This window comes from Neovison vison, chromosome 14 (assembly GCF_020171115.1).
Source record: "Neovison vison isolate M4711 chromosome 14, ASM_NN_V1, whole genome shotgun sequence".
NCBI lineage: Eukaryota > Metazoa > Chordata > Mammalia > Carnivora > Mustelidae > Neogale > Neogale vison.
The window spans coordinates 33243717-33262376 of NC_058104.1; the positions used below are offsets into that span (position 1 = coordinate 33243717).

An 18660-nucleotide genomic window follows, 5' to 3' on the forward strand; every position below is an offset into this window, starting at 1 on the left:
CAGATGCTTAAGGACTGAGCCACCCAGGCACCTCATAAATAAACTAAAAAAAAAAAAAAAAAGTTGCAGCAGTACAGAAGATGCACTTGATGCCCCTTCCTATCTTTACATGGTAAGAGTCTCAGGTACACATATGTCTCACAACACCTGGAGCGTCACAAGTAGAACACTATGTAAAACCTATCTCTCTGACATCCTTTGTATGGACAATTATCAAACAGTGAAGTAATGCTTAAAAACACATTTAAAAGCACTGCATATCTGAGCACCACATAGTACTATTTCCTTGTGTTTTAGAGGGCTACCTCAAAAGAATAAGAAAAGACCAAAGTCAACAAAACACAGATGTCAAAATTATAAAAATATTCAATTATCACTGCAGCAAGCTGCTCAGTAAATGCTAGCTGACTCAAATCCCTTAGTAAGAACAGCGAAACAAGTGACTCGGTTTAATCTTGTTGGTTATTATACCAAATCCAATCAATCGCTATTTGCAGAAATTATCTTTTAAGGTTCAAAGTATAAAATTCCTTAACCGAGTTTCAATCGGTTGTTAACATTCCATCTGAAGCGGGAAGTCAGCTGAGTCATCCACATATAACAGACTGCTGCAGATTCAAAATGCTCTTCCCTAGTTACAAGAGTAGAAAGGCTAGGATTTCTGCTTCATAGCCAACTCACACACCCAGAGTATGCAAATTGTTTTAAAAATAAGACCACCTTCATAGGAAATTTAAGCTATATTTATTTCCATGGGTCTTGTTTTTTTTTATTTTTTAAGAGAGAAACTACGCCTTTGTCGAACATTACTTTCTCTCTTTGAATCTTAAAATCTTTTCATTGCCATTATTCAGCTCCTCTGATAGCCTCCCTGTAACGTGTTGTTTCTTACTCTTTGGGGAGCCATGACCCTTTGAAACCAGATAAATGCTAAGAACCATCTTTTTTTTTTTTTTTTTTTTAAACACATATTCAATTTTTCAAAGTACTTCATACCATCTGTACCCCTGAATAGAATCCAGGATGAGAGTCTCTGTTCAGTGGGACATCCTTTTTCAGGATGCAGATCGCAAGCCCTGTTTTATTTTCTGACCCAGGTTATCAGTTTATCAGTGGTGAAAGCTGAAAACAAGCAGCTTTCATGTCTAACAATTAGGGAGCTACCTCCAGAATGACCCTTCAAAAAACTGCCATTGTCACAAGCAATCAGTTTAAACATGAAGACGTGTAATTACTGTAACCTCAACTATTTAAAATTATATCTCAGTTTGACCTAATTGTTGGCATGTCTGAAAATGAAAGAAACAGAGTGAGCAGGAAGGTAAAAGTACTGGGTCCACTTTCAGCTAATTTGCTTAAAAATGGTGGGGGAAGGAGCCCAACGTACTGTCCTGAGGGCACATAACCTATACATTATTCCTGCCAAAAAGCGCGTGGGTGGCTCAGCGGGTTAAGCCTCTGCCTTCAGCTCAGGTCATGGTCTCAGGGTCCTGGGATCGAGCCCCGCATTGGGGGGTCTCTGCTCAGCAGGGAGCCTGCTTCCTCCCCACTCTCTCTCTGCCTACTTGTGCTCTCTCTCTCTGTCAAATAAATAAATAAAATCTTAAAAAAAAAAAAGAAAAAGAAAAAAAATCTTAAAAAAAAAAAAAAAAAGGTTTCACAGTATCTAATCCTACAGAAACCATCAGAAAAATCCAAACTGAAGCCTGCAAAAACTAGTGTGGACGACTCCAAATGTCAGTGTCATGAAGGGGAAAGAGGGGAAGAAGCTGCCTCGGATGTAGGGAAATTACTGACGCTGAAAGCAACTCTGGGTTAGGGAATGAAGGACCAAAAACCCAACAAACGTTTAAAAAGTTACTAGGATGGCTGGGAAAATCTGAGTAAGGACAGAAGGCATTGTGACAAAGTTAAACTTACCTGTCTGTGAGTGATCATGTGATTGTAATACAGAATGCCCTTATTCTCAGGAGATGTGTGTTGTCTTACTTAAGGATGAACTGGCCAAGATAAAACTGTATAGCAAAATATTAATAATAGGGAGAGACAGAGATGTTCGCCGCACTATTCTTGCTATTTTGCTGAAGGTTAGAATGATTTTTTAAAAATTTTAAATGGGAGGACATTTTGACTTTGAGTGAGACTGTCATAAGTCATTCTGAGCAGAAAACATACAGCACATTCTATTTTTGTCTCTCAATCATGGGCAATACTTCTGAGGTTGCCAGAAAACAGAACTGTAAGGGACTTTAATTTATACTTGCAGACTTACTTCAGAAGCCAAAAACACAAGAGGTTACAGAGTGGTATTCAGACTTTTTAATGATGTTCATATTTAAATTTTCCAGAGGGTTGTTACGCATTTTTAAATTAAGCTTACAGTTTATGATTCATTTATTCTATCAATTGACTACCACATAGCTGCCAAATTAAGAGAGGAAGAAACCTACCAATATGAATTTGTTGGCCCACAAACCGTACGACAGGAAAGCAACAGAAAACCTTAACAAAACTGGAAGTAATTTTTTTTTCTCAGATAAAGGTGGATGAATTGCAAGAGTAGGATCCACCTTATCTAGAGAGACCTAATGCTCTGGTTTATTCCTGCTGTCCCTAATCTTTTCTTAATTAGCACCTGTCCCAGGAAAAAGTGCCTCAGATAACAATGTCCCAGTTTAGATGCTACATTATATGGCATTAGAGCATCTTTAACAATTTTTCCTAAATGATGGTGTTTAATAGTTGATTTAGGGAGGAAAAATCAGCTAACATGAAGTGTTTAACTTTTTCGTAAGACAATATACTCTACATTATAGTAATAAATCAATTACTAAAATGGGCACAAAATGCATTAAGTATTCTTACATTTTCAGAAAGAAATGAGAAACCAAAGTTATTTTTCTATATGCATTATAAAATAAAATATTGCACATTTGCAAAACCTCAGTAGTTAAGAGTCAAAAGACCTGTTGGAATCCCAGCTCCGTCACTTGAGAGAACACAACCTTGACTGAGTTACTGGATCTGTCTTAAACCATAGCTTTCTGACTCGTAAAATGGAAGAGATCAGAATCCTGGCAGGTCTCTCTAATCTCATGGTCCAGCTCTAAATACTGAATGATTCTATGCCTTTGGCCTCCAAAATATTTTTTAAAATTAGATCAGTTGCTTCAGATTTTTTTTTTTACAACTAGCAAATGTAGCTTACCATATTCTCTCACCAAACTCCTATTTCTGCTCTGATCTCTCTTCTGTTCAGAGGCTGGGTCAATCTCTCATTCATCCACGACGGTGTTTAGACCCCTCTCACAACTAATCCCAGCTTAGTTGGCTGCCAAATCCCAGATTCCACTTTCTCAGTATCTCCCACTCCCAGCTCTTTTCTCCCAACACTGTAATTCAGGTCTTCATCAACACCTGCCTTATTCTATCATACCATACCACCTTACCCAAGAGCATGTAATAGCTCCATACTACCAACAAGATCTATGCCACAAGATCTAAGTCCTCAACCTAATATTCCAGAACCTCCACATCTGGCCCTGCTCTTCCGCACCAATCCAAACTACCCACTGCTATTTCAAAACTCCCTGTACTTCCTGGGATTTTGTACCACTAATTCTGTTGTTCTTACTCTGCCCTTTTCTCAGCCTTTACAAATTGAGTTCATCCTTTAAACTTCAGTTCTAAGGGTCCCTGCGTGTCTCAGTCGGGTAACCGTCTGCCTTCGGTTTAGTCCTGATCTCAAGGTCCTGGGATGGAGGGTACAAAACCCTCAGGATTTTGTACACTCTCAGATAAATAAAATCTTTCCCAAAAAAATTTTAAAAATAAAGTTCAGTTCCAGTGGTGACCACTCCCACCCCATCACAGTTCCCTTTTTTGAATGCCCATGATAATGACATAAAGTGACAAATTTTAAAGGCCAACCGTGTATTTAAAAATATAGTTTACCCCAGGTAGTAAACAAAATTTCTCTTCTGCCAGTTCTGTTTAACTGGTACTGGCTACCTGGCACACTGTCTTGAGGATTTGCCACTCAGCAGAGGGAAAAGAGAATGGCAACACAACACCAACATTCAGAAACTAGAAGGTTCAATCTAGGGGCCCACACAATAGGATCTGTACTTCCAATGTATTAAAAGATGTAAAAATTAACATTTAAATATTTAACATTAAAATTTCATATGTTTGGTTATCTGCAGGGAATATGAAGATCTAGAATGACAGTTCTCAACTGGGGGTGATTTTGCCCCCCAGAGAACATTTAGCAATATCTAAAGACATTTCTGAATGTTACAACTGGGAGGGAGTGCTACAGGCAGATGCTGCTGACCATCCCACAAGGCACAGGGCAGATCTCACAATAATAAATTATCTGGTCCAAAATGTCAACAGAGCCCAAGTTAAGAAACTCTGATCTAGAAGTATCAAATGTACCTGTGGGTTCTGCCTCCTCAAAGATATTTTCAAATTTTTCAAGATGAAGAACCATGCCTCTAAAAAGAGATGATACAATATGATCCGAAGCCTGACAGCTCCTCCAAAACCAGTGATGTAGCCTCCTGAAAGTTACTTAACCTCTTTGTGCCTCAAAGTCTTCATCTGTAAAACAGGAATAATAGTACCTACCTCACACAGTGATCCAGGGATCAGATGAGTCCATGCAAAGTCTTCAGAAAATGTGCCAGTCAGATAGTAAGCATTCAGTACACTTACTACTTCTGTTCTTCCCCTCCCAAGTGCCTAGCCTTGCATTTGGAACATAGAAGATGCTCAAGAAATGTTTGCTAACGGAATACAGAATACTGCCTTGGTTTCCTGGGGAAAACATAAATGCTTCAAGACATACACAGTCTCCTTATGTGGGAAAAAGGAAGCACAGACCTAGAGATGGAGCTGAAGGCAAGCATCTGCCCACCCAATCACAACTCTCCCTCCTTGGAACCTTTTAACCTTTAGGTAATGCTACCCTCCCACAGTCCTGATATACTGCCTTGAAACCTCCTTAAAAATAGTTCCTCCTCCTTGTGCCTGATTACCAACTGCAGTGTAGAGCTATCCTTAAATATGGAATGAGAGGGTAACTTAACCCCTACACCATCTACTTTGTATTAGTTATTTATGTACATATGACAGTCTTCCTACCAGATTGTACATGCTCCCTGTGGCCAGGGATGACACTGAACTCCTTTTCATACAACCCAGGGGGCCTCACACACCTTAGGAACTGACTAGCCCAAATCTCTCATTTTATAGATTACATACAGAGGCTAAGTGATTTGCCAAGAATCAAGGTCATATTGTAAGTGGCAGGGCTGGGATTCAAACTCTAATACATAACTTATATAGAGACTCTACGTTCTCTCCAACTGTAATATCACATGAAAATTATACCTGGTAAAGGCAATTTTTAATTAAGCCCCAGAAAACCTCCATAGAAATTATACTGATATAGTTACCTAACAAAGCAAAAATGGAAGGAGAAATAGACTCCAAGCTCCCTTCTGCTGCTGAAAATTCAATCTGTTTTCTTTAATGGTCTCATATCTTAACATATTTTTTTTAAGCTTTTGACAACAAAAATTACTAAATGTCTAAAGAACAGTTGTTTTATCAGTCATGTCAGGCTTAATTTCCTTGAACCAGTCCCCATTAATTATAAGAAATGATAATTATAAGAAAATCTCTTATTTGGTAAGCCAATGATGCCTACCCTTCACCCACTGAGAAGATTTTTTTAAACTATCTCGTTACCAGATTAGTATCTATAAAACTCAAAAGACCAGCAATTTGGGATGATTTTATATGGTGAAAAATATTCACATGATTTGAACTGAGTAGTTATTAACCTCACCCTAAACGTAAAACTTATAATCGTGAAGGACAAACTACATTTAAGACTTAAGATAGGAGAGATTTTATTTTATCCTGTCCAAGTGAAAAAGAAAGCTGCTCACTGATAAGGTTCATCCAGAAGTTTCTCTCAGTTTCCCCATATGATTCGAAAGAAAACGGCCAATAAAGACAAGACCGTAGGAAAATGAATTTGAAAAAGAGTTAAATATAATGCAATGCTCTGATGCTTTAAGCAGTTACAGCTCGCTAAAGCTAATCCTTTCCACAAAGGCTACGTTTAAAAATCAAAAAACTCCCTTTGTGGTGGAGATTTAAGTTACCAGTGCAAAAACACTCAGGCCCAGGAAAATCGATAAGCATTTAATGGGAACAGATTTTTTTAATTATTTTACCAGTTGATAAAAAGAGCACACACCGAACACAGACACGAATGTAGTTTCAAAAGAAAACAAAACGCAGTTTATGCTCGGTAAAGTTCAAGGGCAAAACTGTTTCCAGTGCAACAGAATCTGCCTGACTACAATGTGTTGGTGGGGGGGTGCGAACATAGTATCTTCTTATAAAGGCAACAATTTGAGTTACAAAGTAATAACGGGGAAGCCAAAACAGTTTGACAGCCCGCCATAAGGGCCGCCTCAATCATGAGTCACACAATGCCTGCAACCATTTACAATAGTAATTAATGCACAAGTCCCCTAATTAAATTCTAAAAGGGTGAGAATGCTTTAACTAAGTTTACAAGAATTGCTTTTCGCTGTTTTTTCTTCCCCCAAAGAAAAGAACACACGCGTAATTACGCATCTCCTCGCAATCCCTCCATACAATATTCCCTCCGGCCTCTTCTCCCGAATGCCTATTCCCTGCGTGCGAAAAGAAAATGACACGGGGGAACTTCTAAACCCAGAAAGGACGAACCAGAGTGAAAACACACGATTAATGGGGCGACAGACGGAAGCTCGCCCATCTTACCTGCTAAGATTCCTTTCTACGTCTTTGGTAGCTTTAGCTTCCAATTCTCTGCAAGAGAAAAGAAAAAAGAGAGAGAGAGAGAGAGATGCGCGTGAAAACGGAGCCGCTGCGGCAGAGGCTCGCGCCGGGGCGGATGGGGGAGGGGAGGGGAGCCCGGGGGTGCTCACAAAGCTGCGGGGCTGCAGCCCGGACTGCGGGCAGGAGGCGCGGGCAAGCCGCAGCCCCCGGCCCGGCCCCAGCGGCGCAGCGCGGCCCCTCCGGGCCTCCCGCCCGGCCTCCGCAGCGGCGCCCCCACACCCCCCCCCCGCCGGGGCCCGAAGTCTCGGGGACGCCCGCTGCCGCCGCTGCCGCCGCCGCCGCCCGCAGTCGCGGGCCCTGCGGCAGCGCCCCAGGCTCCTCCCGCCAGGAGGGAGGCCCCCGCCCCACTCACCTCATGTGTGTAAAGTGCACGAGCAAGTGGGGCGCGGCGAGTGAGGCTCGCGAGCCTCAAGCCCTCCGCAGCGCCGCGGGGAGAGGCCCGAGCCGCTGCACCAGCGCCATTTTCTACACCGACCCGCTGCCGCCGCCGCCGCCGCCACCGCCGCCGCCGCAGGCCCCAGACCGGAAGTGAATGCCCTGTTCGGCAACCCCTTCCGGGGCCGCCGCGGCCACCGGCCTCAAGATGGAGGCCCTAGCAACTAACCCCGCAGCCGGGGCAGGCCCTTGGCAACCACCCGGGTGCGGCTAGCGGTCGGCCGCCGGACCTCCCTGAGGGGAGCGTCACTGCCTCCGAGGCGCCTTGCACAGCGGCTGGGGGCCCGCCGAGCCCGGGGCCCAGCCTCCGTCGCCGCGGCCGGCTGCGATCCGACTGGAGTCCCGCCCCTCCTCCTCCTCCTTCTTTGCTGCGACACAAGTTTCCTTCCCTGCCGCCCGGCCCCTCCCCCACCGAAACACACCAAAAAAAGAAAAAAAAAAAAAAAGAAGAAGAAGGGCTAAACCGCAAATTCTACCCCTGCCGCAGCAAGATGAGCTCGCGCGGCTTTTGAAATCCGGCACTTGTAATTATTTTTGACCTTGGGCCAATTATTTAACCTCTCTGCTCCTCTGCTTCCTCCTCAGGTAAAGAATGCATACCTGAGGCGGACTATGAGGCTTAAAAGCGATTTTTATCCACCGAATTTTGCAGACCGATTGACTCAGCAATTCCCCTGGCATGAATTTCTGTTCCGAAAACAATCCCGGACATCTACAAATATTTCACCGTCAACATGTTAAGTCCCGGGGATGATGACGGTGAAAAATTTGTAAACGTCCAAAATGTCCAACACTCTGAGGTGGCTTTAAAAACTGAATTACTGGCGTGCGTTAGGGTACTGCAAAAATGATGGGGAAGAAGAGTAACGGCGTGGGGGAAAGTGGTTACAATAGAGTAAGTGAAAAAGCGGGTTCCAAACTCGCTTCCACGGTAGGAAACATGTAGCTACAATACGATACATACGTGTAGTAAAGTAAGAATATCTAAGTGTCCATGGGAGAGTCATACATACCTACAGGTAGATACAGCAATATACTTCCACGTAGATATAAGATACATGTGTTCGTGTGTATATGTGGATCTTCTTTCCGTCCTCCAAAAGCCTTTTTTTTTCCCCTCCTAATCAAAAGATGATCCCGCCTTTCGATGCTTAAAATCCATTCCTTTTCCGAGACCTCACTCTAAGGATCATCCTGTTTTCCTCTTTCTAAACTAAGTCTTTCTTTCCATTGGATTTCAAACATGCCCAAATCTCCCCCATTAAAAAAACAAAACCTCCCTTCACTGCCCGGTTCTTATCCTCTCTGAGGGAGATGTGTAATAAATAGGTTAATGAATAAATGAAAGAATGCACAGAAAGTCCTAAAGCACATGCACCAAAATGTTAACTGATGGTATTATGCGGATTTTAATTTTATCTGGCTTTTTTATTTTGTTTCATTTTTATACAATGAGCATGTTAAAACACTCCCCACCCCACCCCCCCACGCACACACACAAAATTTTTAAAAACCAGGTTTATAGGAGTGCCTGGCTTGTTCACTTGGTGGAGCATGTGACTCTTGATCTTGGGGTTGTCAATTGGTGTCCCACATTGAATGTAGAGATTAAAAAATAAAATTTCTTTTAACAGAGGGCCAGAGGGAGGAGGGAAGGAAAGGGGGAGAGAGAAAATCTTAGGTAGGCTCCAAGCCCAGCACTGAGCCTGAGATCATGACCCCTGCCGAAATCAAGAAAACAACACTTAACCGACTGAGCCATCTAGGCACCCCAAAAATAAAATCTTAAAAAAAAGTCATGTGGGGTGCCCGGGTGGCTTAGTCAGTTAAGCATCGGATTCTTGATTTTGGCTCAGGTCATGATCTCTGGGTCCTGATCTTGGGGGCCTGGGATTAAGTCTTTGTGGGACCCCCCCTAATCAGTGGGGAGCCTGCTTCTCCCTCTCCCTCTGGCTCTCCCCCTGCTTGTGCACTTTCTGTCTGTCAAATAAAGTGTTAAAAAAAAAACAGATTTAGGGGCACCTGGGTGGCTCAGTGGGTTAAAGCTCAGGTTGTGATCCCAGGCTCTCTCTCAGCGGGGAGCCTGCTTCCCTTCCTCTCTCTCTGCCTGCCTCTCTGCCTACTTGTTATCTCTGTCAAATAAATAAATAAAATCTTAAAAAAAAAAACATTTACACAACGTGAAATGTAAAGGGCACCAAATAAATGCTAAGTGACTTCTTTTCTGGCCATCATCGCTGAGGTCCATACATATATATATTTGGTTTGGTTTTTTTTTTTTTTTTAATGGTTCTTTCTACTTGAAATGTTAAAAATTATATTATATCATTTCTTTAGAAGTTAGAAGATATGAACATGTGTGTATAGCACAGTGTGCTTTCATGCCAGGTTTATGAATAATTTTCCATGACAGCATAACCCCATAAAAACTATTTATCAGTATTTACAGAGCTGTTAAGATTAGCTGATTTTTTTTAAAGATTTTATTTATTTATTTGTCAGAGACAGAGGGAGAGAGAGCAAGTGAGCACAGGCAGACAGAGAGGCAGGCAGAGGCAGAGGGAGAAGCAGGCTCCCCGCCGAGCAAGGAGCCCGATGTGGGACTCGATCCCAGAACCCTGGGATCATGACCCGAGCCGAAGGCAATGGCTTAACCCACTGAGCCACCCAGGCGTCCCAAGATTAGCTGATTTTTTAAAAAGATTTTATTTATTTATTTGACAGAGATCACAAGTAGGCAGAGAGGCAGGCAGAGAGAGAGAGAGGAAGAAGCAGGCTCCCAGCTGAGCAGAGAGCCCTATGCAGGGCTTGATCCCAGAACCTTGAGATCATGACCTGAGCCAAAGGCAGAGGTTTAACCCATTGTGCCCGCCAGGTGCCCCATGATTTTTTTTTTTTTAATTAAACTTCCTTGGGTTTGAATAACCCACTGGTTGTCCATTGGGACATATAGCTATGCCTGATTTTTGGCTGTCATAACTGGATGCTACTGGTATCTACTGGGTAGAAGTCAGGGGTTATGCTAAACATCCTACAATGCAAAGCACAGCCCCACAATACAAGAGTATCTGAACCAAAATGCCATTAGCACCTAAGATTGGGAAACCGTAGAACTAATTCCCAGCCCCAGGGAAGTTGAGAAGGTAGGATTTCTTGGAGATCTTTCCAGTGTGATTTGACATAACCCCTCCAGGGCTGCCTTATGAAGCCATGTTAATCACTTTTTAATGAGCTCTTATGCATAGAGGTAGATCAAAGAAGAATGACCTTGTAAGACCAGCAGGGATTCCTTATCAGTAACCTTCTAAGGAATGTTGTCTCTTATTATCATTTCCCTTTACTAAAAAAGTAGTCTCTCTTTCTGTTTTGCATTATCATACATATTCTGGTAACTTCCATTTAAAAAAAAATATTTAACACAATGAGTACTGACTAACATATATTATTGTTGAATCAGGGGTGCCTGGGTGGCTTACTCGGTTGAGCATCTGCCTTCTGCTCAGTTCATGATCCCAGGGTCCTGGGATGGAGCCAGCATAAAGCTTCCTGCTCAGTAGGAAGCCTGCTTCTTGCTCTCCCACTCCCCCTGCTTGTGTTCTCTCTCTCTCTCTCTCTCTCTTTCTCTCTCGATATGTCTCTCTCTGTCCAATAAATAAAATCTTAAAAAAAAAGAATTGTTTAATCATTACATTGTATATGTATATTAACTATACTGGAATTAAAATTTAAAAAAAGAAAACACACAAAACAGGGCAAAGGGATAGGTGAAATGGGTGAAGGGGATTAAGAGTACATGTATCATGATGAGTGCTGAGTAATGTACATTACTCAGAACTGTTGAATCGAATCATATTCTACACCTGATACTAATATAACACTGTATGGTAATAATACTTTATTTCAAAGAAGATATATGTTCAAATGATTTTTTTTAAGATTATATTTATTTATTTGACAGAGATCTCAAGTAGGGGGAGAGGCAGGCAGAGGGAGAGAGAGAGAGAGGAGGAAACAGGCTCCCTGCTGAGCAGCGAGCCCGATATGGGGCTCAATCCCAGGATCCTGAGATCATGACCTGAGCCGAAGGCAGAGGCTTAACCCACTGAGCCACCCAGGTGCCTTCAAATGATTTTCTTTTTAAAAATGTTTCTTGCTCCTCACATGGAGACGTGGGTTATTTCTTTGAATGGATTTGCAGACCATTCTGTAATTCATGTAGACAATTTTCTTAAAACAATAAAGATGTTAAAGTAAAATAAATAAACAAATAAAACAACAACAAAAACCAGTTGATGGAGCCTCACTCCTCACAGCTCCTTTTCTCTGCTCTCCTTCTTAGAAAAGCTTCTTGGAAAGTGCTAGAAAAGTGCTCTATACCAGCTACTTCCGGTTGCTGTACACTTTCACCTGTCATTGCTATTCATCCCCCCAAATTGCTCCTATCAATGCCACAAATGACCCTGAAGCTGTCAAACTCAATGGTAATATTCCTAACCTGGTCTTGACTTAGCTCTTAGCTGTATTTCTGCAACGGGTCACTCCTACCTTCTTTTGAGAGTCTCTTCTCTTGGCTGCCTTGGCAGCCCACTCTCCCTGAATTTTTTTTTTTTTTTTAGATTTTATTTATTTATTTGACAGAGTGAGAGGGATCACAAGTAGGCAGAGAGGCAGGCACTTGGGGTGGGGTGCGGGGGAGAGCAGGCTCCCCACTGAGCAGAGAGCTCTGATGCGGGGACTAGATCTGAGGACCCCGAGATCACAACTAGAGCCGGAGGCAGAGGCCCAACCCACTGAGCTACCCAGGTGCCCCTCCCTGAATTTCTTTTTACCTCTCTATCCTTTCCATTTTTTATTTTTTATTTATTTAATTTTTTTTGTATCCTTTACCAACATCTCCCAATTTATACCAAATAAATGTCGGGATCCCCAAGGCTCCGCTCCAGACCTCTTCAAAAAGTGGAAAGTCTCTCCACTTTCTCCTTGGGATGGATGATCTCATACATTCTCTTATATCTAAATACTGTTTAAATAGAGATGCTTTTCAGACTCCTAGTCTTAGCCTGTATCTCACATGTATACCCCAGAATGCCAAAATGACAGATCACCCATGCAAGAAATATTTATTGAGCACCTACAGTATGGACCTTTTACTCTGCCTTTTGTGAGGAACTACTTTGGTGGATTAAATCTAATGGGGCAGATATATATAGATATAGATATAGATATTTAATCAAACTATAAAGTGTATAATTACAAACACAAGTGCAAAGAAGGAATGTTGTTCTAAGCAAGTGTAAAACAAAGGAACATCACATAGAGTATGAGGCCAAAGAAAGTTTCTTTGAAAATGTCAGGCTTTGGGGCACCTGGGTGGCTCAGTGGGTTGGGCCTCTGCCTTTGGCTCAGGTCATGGTCTCAGGGTCCTGGGATCGAGCCCAGCACCGGGCTCTCCGCTTGGCAGAGAGCCTATTTCCCCCCTCTCTGCCTGCCTCTCTGCCTCCTTGTGACCTCTCTCTCTCTTTGTGTCAAATAAATAAATAAATTCTTTAAAAAGTAAAGAAAAGAAAAAGAAAATGTCAGGCTTCACCTGAGAGCTGAAGGACCCAGGGAATAGGAGAGGAAAGTTCTCAGGCTGGAATCTTCTTTATGGGCATCTTCCTTATGGATGAACAAACTTTGCACTGCATTTGGCTTTAAATCCTCTGGAGCCACCATTTTTATTTTACTCACATAATCAATTCAGAACAAAACCAGAAACGAGATCTCGTATATAGAGTAATGGGTTTCATTACCACTGCTCATTGAAGTAAGCAAATGCCATTTCCTACAACAAGCAGAGTCCCTAGATTCAATGAATATTAGAATATTTTGTATGGCTCACTGTTGAAGTTTACAGTTTGAGAATTTGGATAAAACATGAAATGCCTTTCCAACGATAACTTTTTATGAAATAAGCTGTAACTATCTCAGAAAACTTCTCACTTCTTCTTAGCATAATAAGAAGCAGGCTGTACAAATTTAAATTTAAATTTAAATTTAAATAAGACCCTTTCTCCATTTGTCTTTCTTCTTTAGGTGCTTGTTTCTTTGGTTTCTGAGGTTACCAGAACATAAATGTTCTCCAACCCTCTCTTCTTTATCTCACTGGGAGGAGTAAATGACTAGCTTGACTTAGGAAATTATGTGCTTGAAAGAAAATGATTTTTTTTTTCCTCCCAAGTCTTTACCAAATGTCATCATGATATATCTATACATGTATTTTTTTTAGGCAAAGCTCACTCAGAATATTCTTAAATTTAGAAAATTTTTCACAATAATGTGTAGATGGGAGTTGAAGGCATGAACATGAATTAGATTTCCTGGAGAGAGTATTTATTTTGTTAAAATTTATTTGGCACTTCTTATGTGCCAGGCATGCATTGTTCTAAGTGCTTTACAAATATTAACTAAACATTCATTGTTTTCCTCCCATGGCTCCACAAGGTAGGAATGTGATTCCCATTTTACAGATGAGGATAAATAACTTGCTCAAAGTCACATAAATTGTGGTAGTAAAACCAAGCAATTTGGCTCCTGAGCCCATGTCCCTAACCCCTACATTGTAAACTGGTTTATCTCAACCATAGTAGACTCTGCAGGACTTTTTAAAAAGATTTTATTTATTTATTTATTTGACAGAGAGAAAGATCACAAGTAGGCAGAGAGAGAGGAAAAGAAGCAGGTTCCCCACTGAGCAGAGAGCCCGATGCGGGGCTCGATCCCAGGACTCTGGGATCATGACCTGAGCCAAAGGCAGAGGCTTTAACCCACTGAGCCACTCAGGCGCCCCTATTTTATATTTTTTAATACCACCCCTTACTATCCGCAAATGATCATCATAGATAATATAATCCACCTAACACATAATTTCAAAACATGTATATAATGAATTATCTCTGATTTAAAAGAGAAATAAGAGAGGGCACCTGGGTGGTTAAGCATCTGTCTTCGGCTCAGGTCATGATCCCAAGATCGGGCAATCAAGCCCCATATAGGGCTCCCTGCTTGGCGGGAAGCCTGCTTCTCCCTCTCCCCCTACTGTTCCCCCTGCTTGTGTTTCCTCTCTCCCTGTGTCTCTCTCTGTCAAATAAATAAATGAAATCTTTAAAAAGAGAGAGAGAGAAATAAGGGAAACGGAAGTATAAAATAAAATGTCTTTCACCAGACATTGGGCAATGTCTGGGAAGGGTCTCCACTGGAAGCCTCAGTAAAACAGGCAGATGCTAGCAGCTCTGTGTAGAATCCCTACTACAAATGCAGACTGATATGGTGGTGTCACATGGATTACTCACACACCAAGAACCAAGGTGATATTGGAGGCAAAATTTTTCTAGAATACAAAACAACTTGCAAGTTCTGAAACAACTAGACAGCAATTCTCCTTCAGTCGATGTGGTAATTGCATTAATGTTAGGGTCTATTAAAACTGAAAACGTAAGGAGTTAGGTCTTTGGATAATTATAAACACACCTTCTGCCTGTGGGAGCGTCCAGGGCAAGAGAGGGAATTTCCGTTTGGTGGGACTCTCCAGCATCCACAGCTTCTATCCACTGAATCTTGGCACACCGCCACCAACGCTTTGTGACAACCGAAACCACATTTAATGGTTTCCCCAAACCCTCTGAGGAATGGAGGTGAGGTATTATTTTATTGAGAACCACTGCTATGGAATGCGAATATTCTTGAGGAAGTTTGGTACTCCAGGGAAGAAACCAGTGAGGGAGGAGGAAAAGTGGGATAACTGTGGCATAATGGGGCCAAGTGATGCCTCCCCGACTTCTCAGACTGACATGTCAAAGCTGAGCCTCCTTCCCCCTGCTCCGTTCCCTTCCCCCTCTATACACAAACATATCCCCAAGGGGACAGGTTTCCTCAGCTCAGTAATAACACTACTAGTCACCGAGAGGACCAGAAACCTAAGAGTCAGTTTTGACTTTTCCGTCTCCCTCACCCAATGCATCAATAAATTATTCCGTCTCCAAACTTCTGTATTTCCCGTCTTCTGTTTCTTCACTGCAACCTTGCTAAAAACTCCACAAATTCTTTCCTTTCTCCCTCTTTTATTTTTTGGTCATGGTAGAGTTTATATAAAATAAAATGTACCCATGTGAAGTGAAAAATTCAATGAGTTTTGGCAAATAAATACACACATGTAACCACTACCACAGTCAATACATAGGACATGTGAATCACCGCAGAATATTCCCTCAGGACCCTTTTCAGTCGCTCATCTGCTACTGGCAACACACACAGAAAACTGTGCTTCTGACTTATATCCCCATAAATGAGTATTGTCAGTTCTAGAATTTATATAAATGGAGTCATACAATGTATCTATCCTCTGTGCCTGGCTTCTCTTGCTCAATATCTGGGAGAGACATTGATGTTGAAAGTATCAGAAGTGTGTTTCTTTTTATTACTGACAAGTATTCCATTGTTCACCATCTTCCACTGATTGACATTTGGGTTATTTCCAGTTTGGGGTTATTATGAATCCAGCTGCTAAGAACACTCTTGTACACATCTCTTTTTGGGGACATTCGACGTTATGTTTTTATTTCTCTTGGATAAATAGCTAGGAACACAACTACTGAATCACAGGAGAAGTGTATAGGAGAGCTTAACTCTACGAGAAACTCTAGAACGTTTCCAAAGTGGTTACACCAGGTTACCATTCCAGTCCTGGGAAGAGTTCTGTTGCTCCACACACTTGGCCAGGACTGCACATGTTCCCTCTTTACCTCTTGAAATAATTGTCCATGTAGCATCCTTTACGACTTTTTCTTCAAATGAAAACTTAATCATCTTACTCTGCAGCTTAAAATTATTCAAAGACTTTCTAAGGCTCTTGATTCAAAGCCTAACCTCTTTAACATGGTCTGTGGTGCCTCCTCAATGGCCTCTCTTTTCATTCCCCCTGCTCTTAAGTCCAGGTAATCCAAGGGCCCTTCTTTCACTTTCTAAAAGGTGCCCAGCTCCTTGATCCAGCCCACTGCTAACCTCCCACTGGCTCTCCAACCCCTGTATATCACACCCAGGAAGGACTTTCTGACCACCATCTGTTAGGTGTCCCAATGACATATTCTAAAGGCATTCTCTACTCCTTTAATAGTACAAGCACATTTGTGATATAGTATTTCTGTCATTATTTGTTTAAGCTTTGATTCTCTGGATTCTTTGTAAGCTCCAGGAGAGCAAGGACCATATCTGCCTTCTTCTCACTGTATCTTTAGCCTCTATCACAATGCCTCCAATTCCTCAGGTATTTTGGCTGCTTAAAATTCCTGAATGGCTCATTATATTCTATAGGATACTATCGGAAATCCCTTGCCTAGCACAAAAGGCCCTTCAAGACTTCTTACTAACCAAGCCTGCCCAATTTCTTAGAACTCTTATTTTGTGTTCCAGTGATACTGAGTCATTCCTACTCTCTCATGTTTTTCAATGCCTCTATGACTTGAACATGTTATTTCTTCTGAGTGGAACACCTCCCTTATTGTCTACCTAACAAACTCCGACCTCAAAGCCTGGTTCAAATGTTTTGATGAGCCTTCCTGGGATTCTCTGGACCTCATAACAACATAGATGGGATTCAAGTGCCTGTACTAACTTAGACTTCTCTGACTCTTTTCCACTCCTATTCCGGTGGAAACTCAGCCCTCTGGAAAGAACCCTGTGAGCATTTATGGCTGGAATTGCACATGTTCTCATGAGATAATTCATTTTATTCAGACCTTGCTGGCACGGAGGGCCCCAGAGAGTGGGGACCTGTCTGTTGGGTTCAGCGTTGTATTCCCTAGGACGTACAGCTGTGCCCCGGAGGTATTAAACATTGAATTAATACTTGTTGAATGATGAAGAATGAATGTCTTTGTTCCAAGCAATTCCATAACAAGTGTCAAGGAGCATCATTGTTCTCCCAGGTATTTCCTTGTTACCATCTTGATTGTCAGCAAGAATTAGATTCATCTAAACATCTGCTTGGCTTCTTAGATCTGCTGGGTTTTGCTTTATCTTACAGCTGCAAACAACATTCTTTCTGTAAGGCACTTGTTTTCTGTCAGACCCACCAGGTACCTTCACTGTTTTGTTGAGAAGAAAGTGGGCACTTCTGCCCCTTACCAGTGTTGCTCAGAAATTCACTGTTAAAATAATCAGTTATTGGGGCGCCTGGGTGGCTCAGTGGGTTAAGCCGCTGCCTTCGGCTCAGGTCATGATCTCCGGATCCTGGGATCGAGTCCCGCATCGGGCTCTCTGCTCAGCGGGGAGCCTGCTTCCTCCTCTCTCTCTCTGCCTGCCTCTCTGCCTACTTGTGATCTGTCAAATAAATAAATAAAATCTTTAAAAAATAATAATAATCAGTTATTGGGGTGCCTGGCTGGCTCAGTTGGTAGAGCACGCAACTCTTGATCTCGGGGTTGTATGTTCCAGCCCCATGTTGGGTATAGAAATAACTTAAAAATAGAATCTTTCACCAAAAAATCAGTTATTGTTTCCTGATTTTTTTTCTATGAATAGACCAAATGATAATGGCATCCTGCTTTTTCCTTGAGGGCCAATCTTCTTCACTCTCAGTCCATTCATTTGGATAGAGAAATGTCGCATTGAAAGCATTTTTATATTTTAAAACAATTCTGCTGGATGTCCATATGGATGAAAGAGTACCTCAACTCATACCTTGAATCATACACAAAATAAACTCAAAACATTTCCTATGCCTACATATGAAAACAAAACTACGGAATTTCTAGAAGAACATATAGGAGAAATTTTTGTGACCTTGATTTGGGCAATGATTTCATAGTTAGCAGAAACATGATCTATAACACATAAAAATTAAGAAATTCTGTGCTTCAAAAGACACTGTTCAGAGAATGAAAAAACAAACCACTGACTGGGACACAAGTTTTGACCTATGCATACAGCCAATCACGTATCCAATAAAGAATTTGCATCCAGAATATACAAAGGAGATACAATACTCAATAAGAAGAAAACCTATTTTTTAAACAGGCCAAAAATTTGAACAGACACTTCAATACATAAGATACCCAAATGCTCAACATTTTTAGTTTATCTAGGGAAATGCAAATTAAAACCACCATAAGATAATACCACACACCTATAAGAGTGTTCAAAATTAAATGGATTGGCCTCCCTATTGCTGGTGAAGATGCGAAACATCTATAGCTCCCATATACTGCTGCGGGGGGGAGGGCGTAAAATCATTCAATTAATATGGAAAGCCATTTTGATTCTTTTTTTTTAAAGGTTTTATTT

The 18660-nt window shown here is 41.7% G+C and overlaps 1 protein-coding gene across 5 annotated transcripts in view; it reads right to left on the reverse strand.

The window, feature by feature from the left end:
• The window catches only part of TNRC6A (trinucleotide repeat containing adaptor 6A), a 164159-nt gene that overhangs the window by 97439 nt on the left and 48060 nt on the right, over nucleotides 1-18660 (reverse strand). The window contains exons 2-3 of one of the 5 annotated variants that reach the window (XM_044234022.1): nucleotides 6829-6876; nucleotides 4441-4605 (exon numbers count right to left, since the gene is read on the reverse strand). Coding sequence is in view for 3 of the 5 variants with exons in the window: in XM_044234019.1 (XP_044089954.1) it covers nucleotides 6829-6876; nucleotides 8355-8401 (95 nt within the window). In the remaining 2 variants the exon portion in view is untranslated. Of the gene's footprint in view, nucleotides 1-4440; nucleotides 4606-6828; nucleotides 6877-7258; nucleotides 7381-8354; nucleotides 8609-18660 lie in introns of those variants that run through there. The other 4 variants (XM_044234019.1, XM_044234025.1, XM_044234020.1 and 1 more) reach the window with 4 other exon arrangements.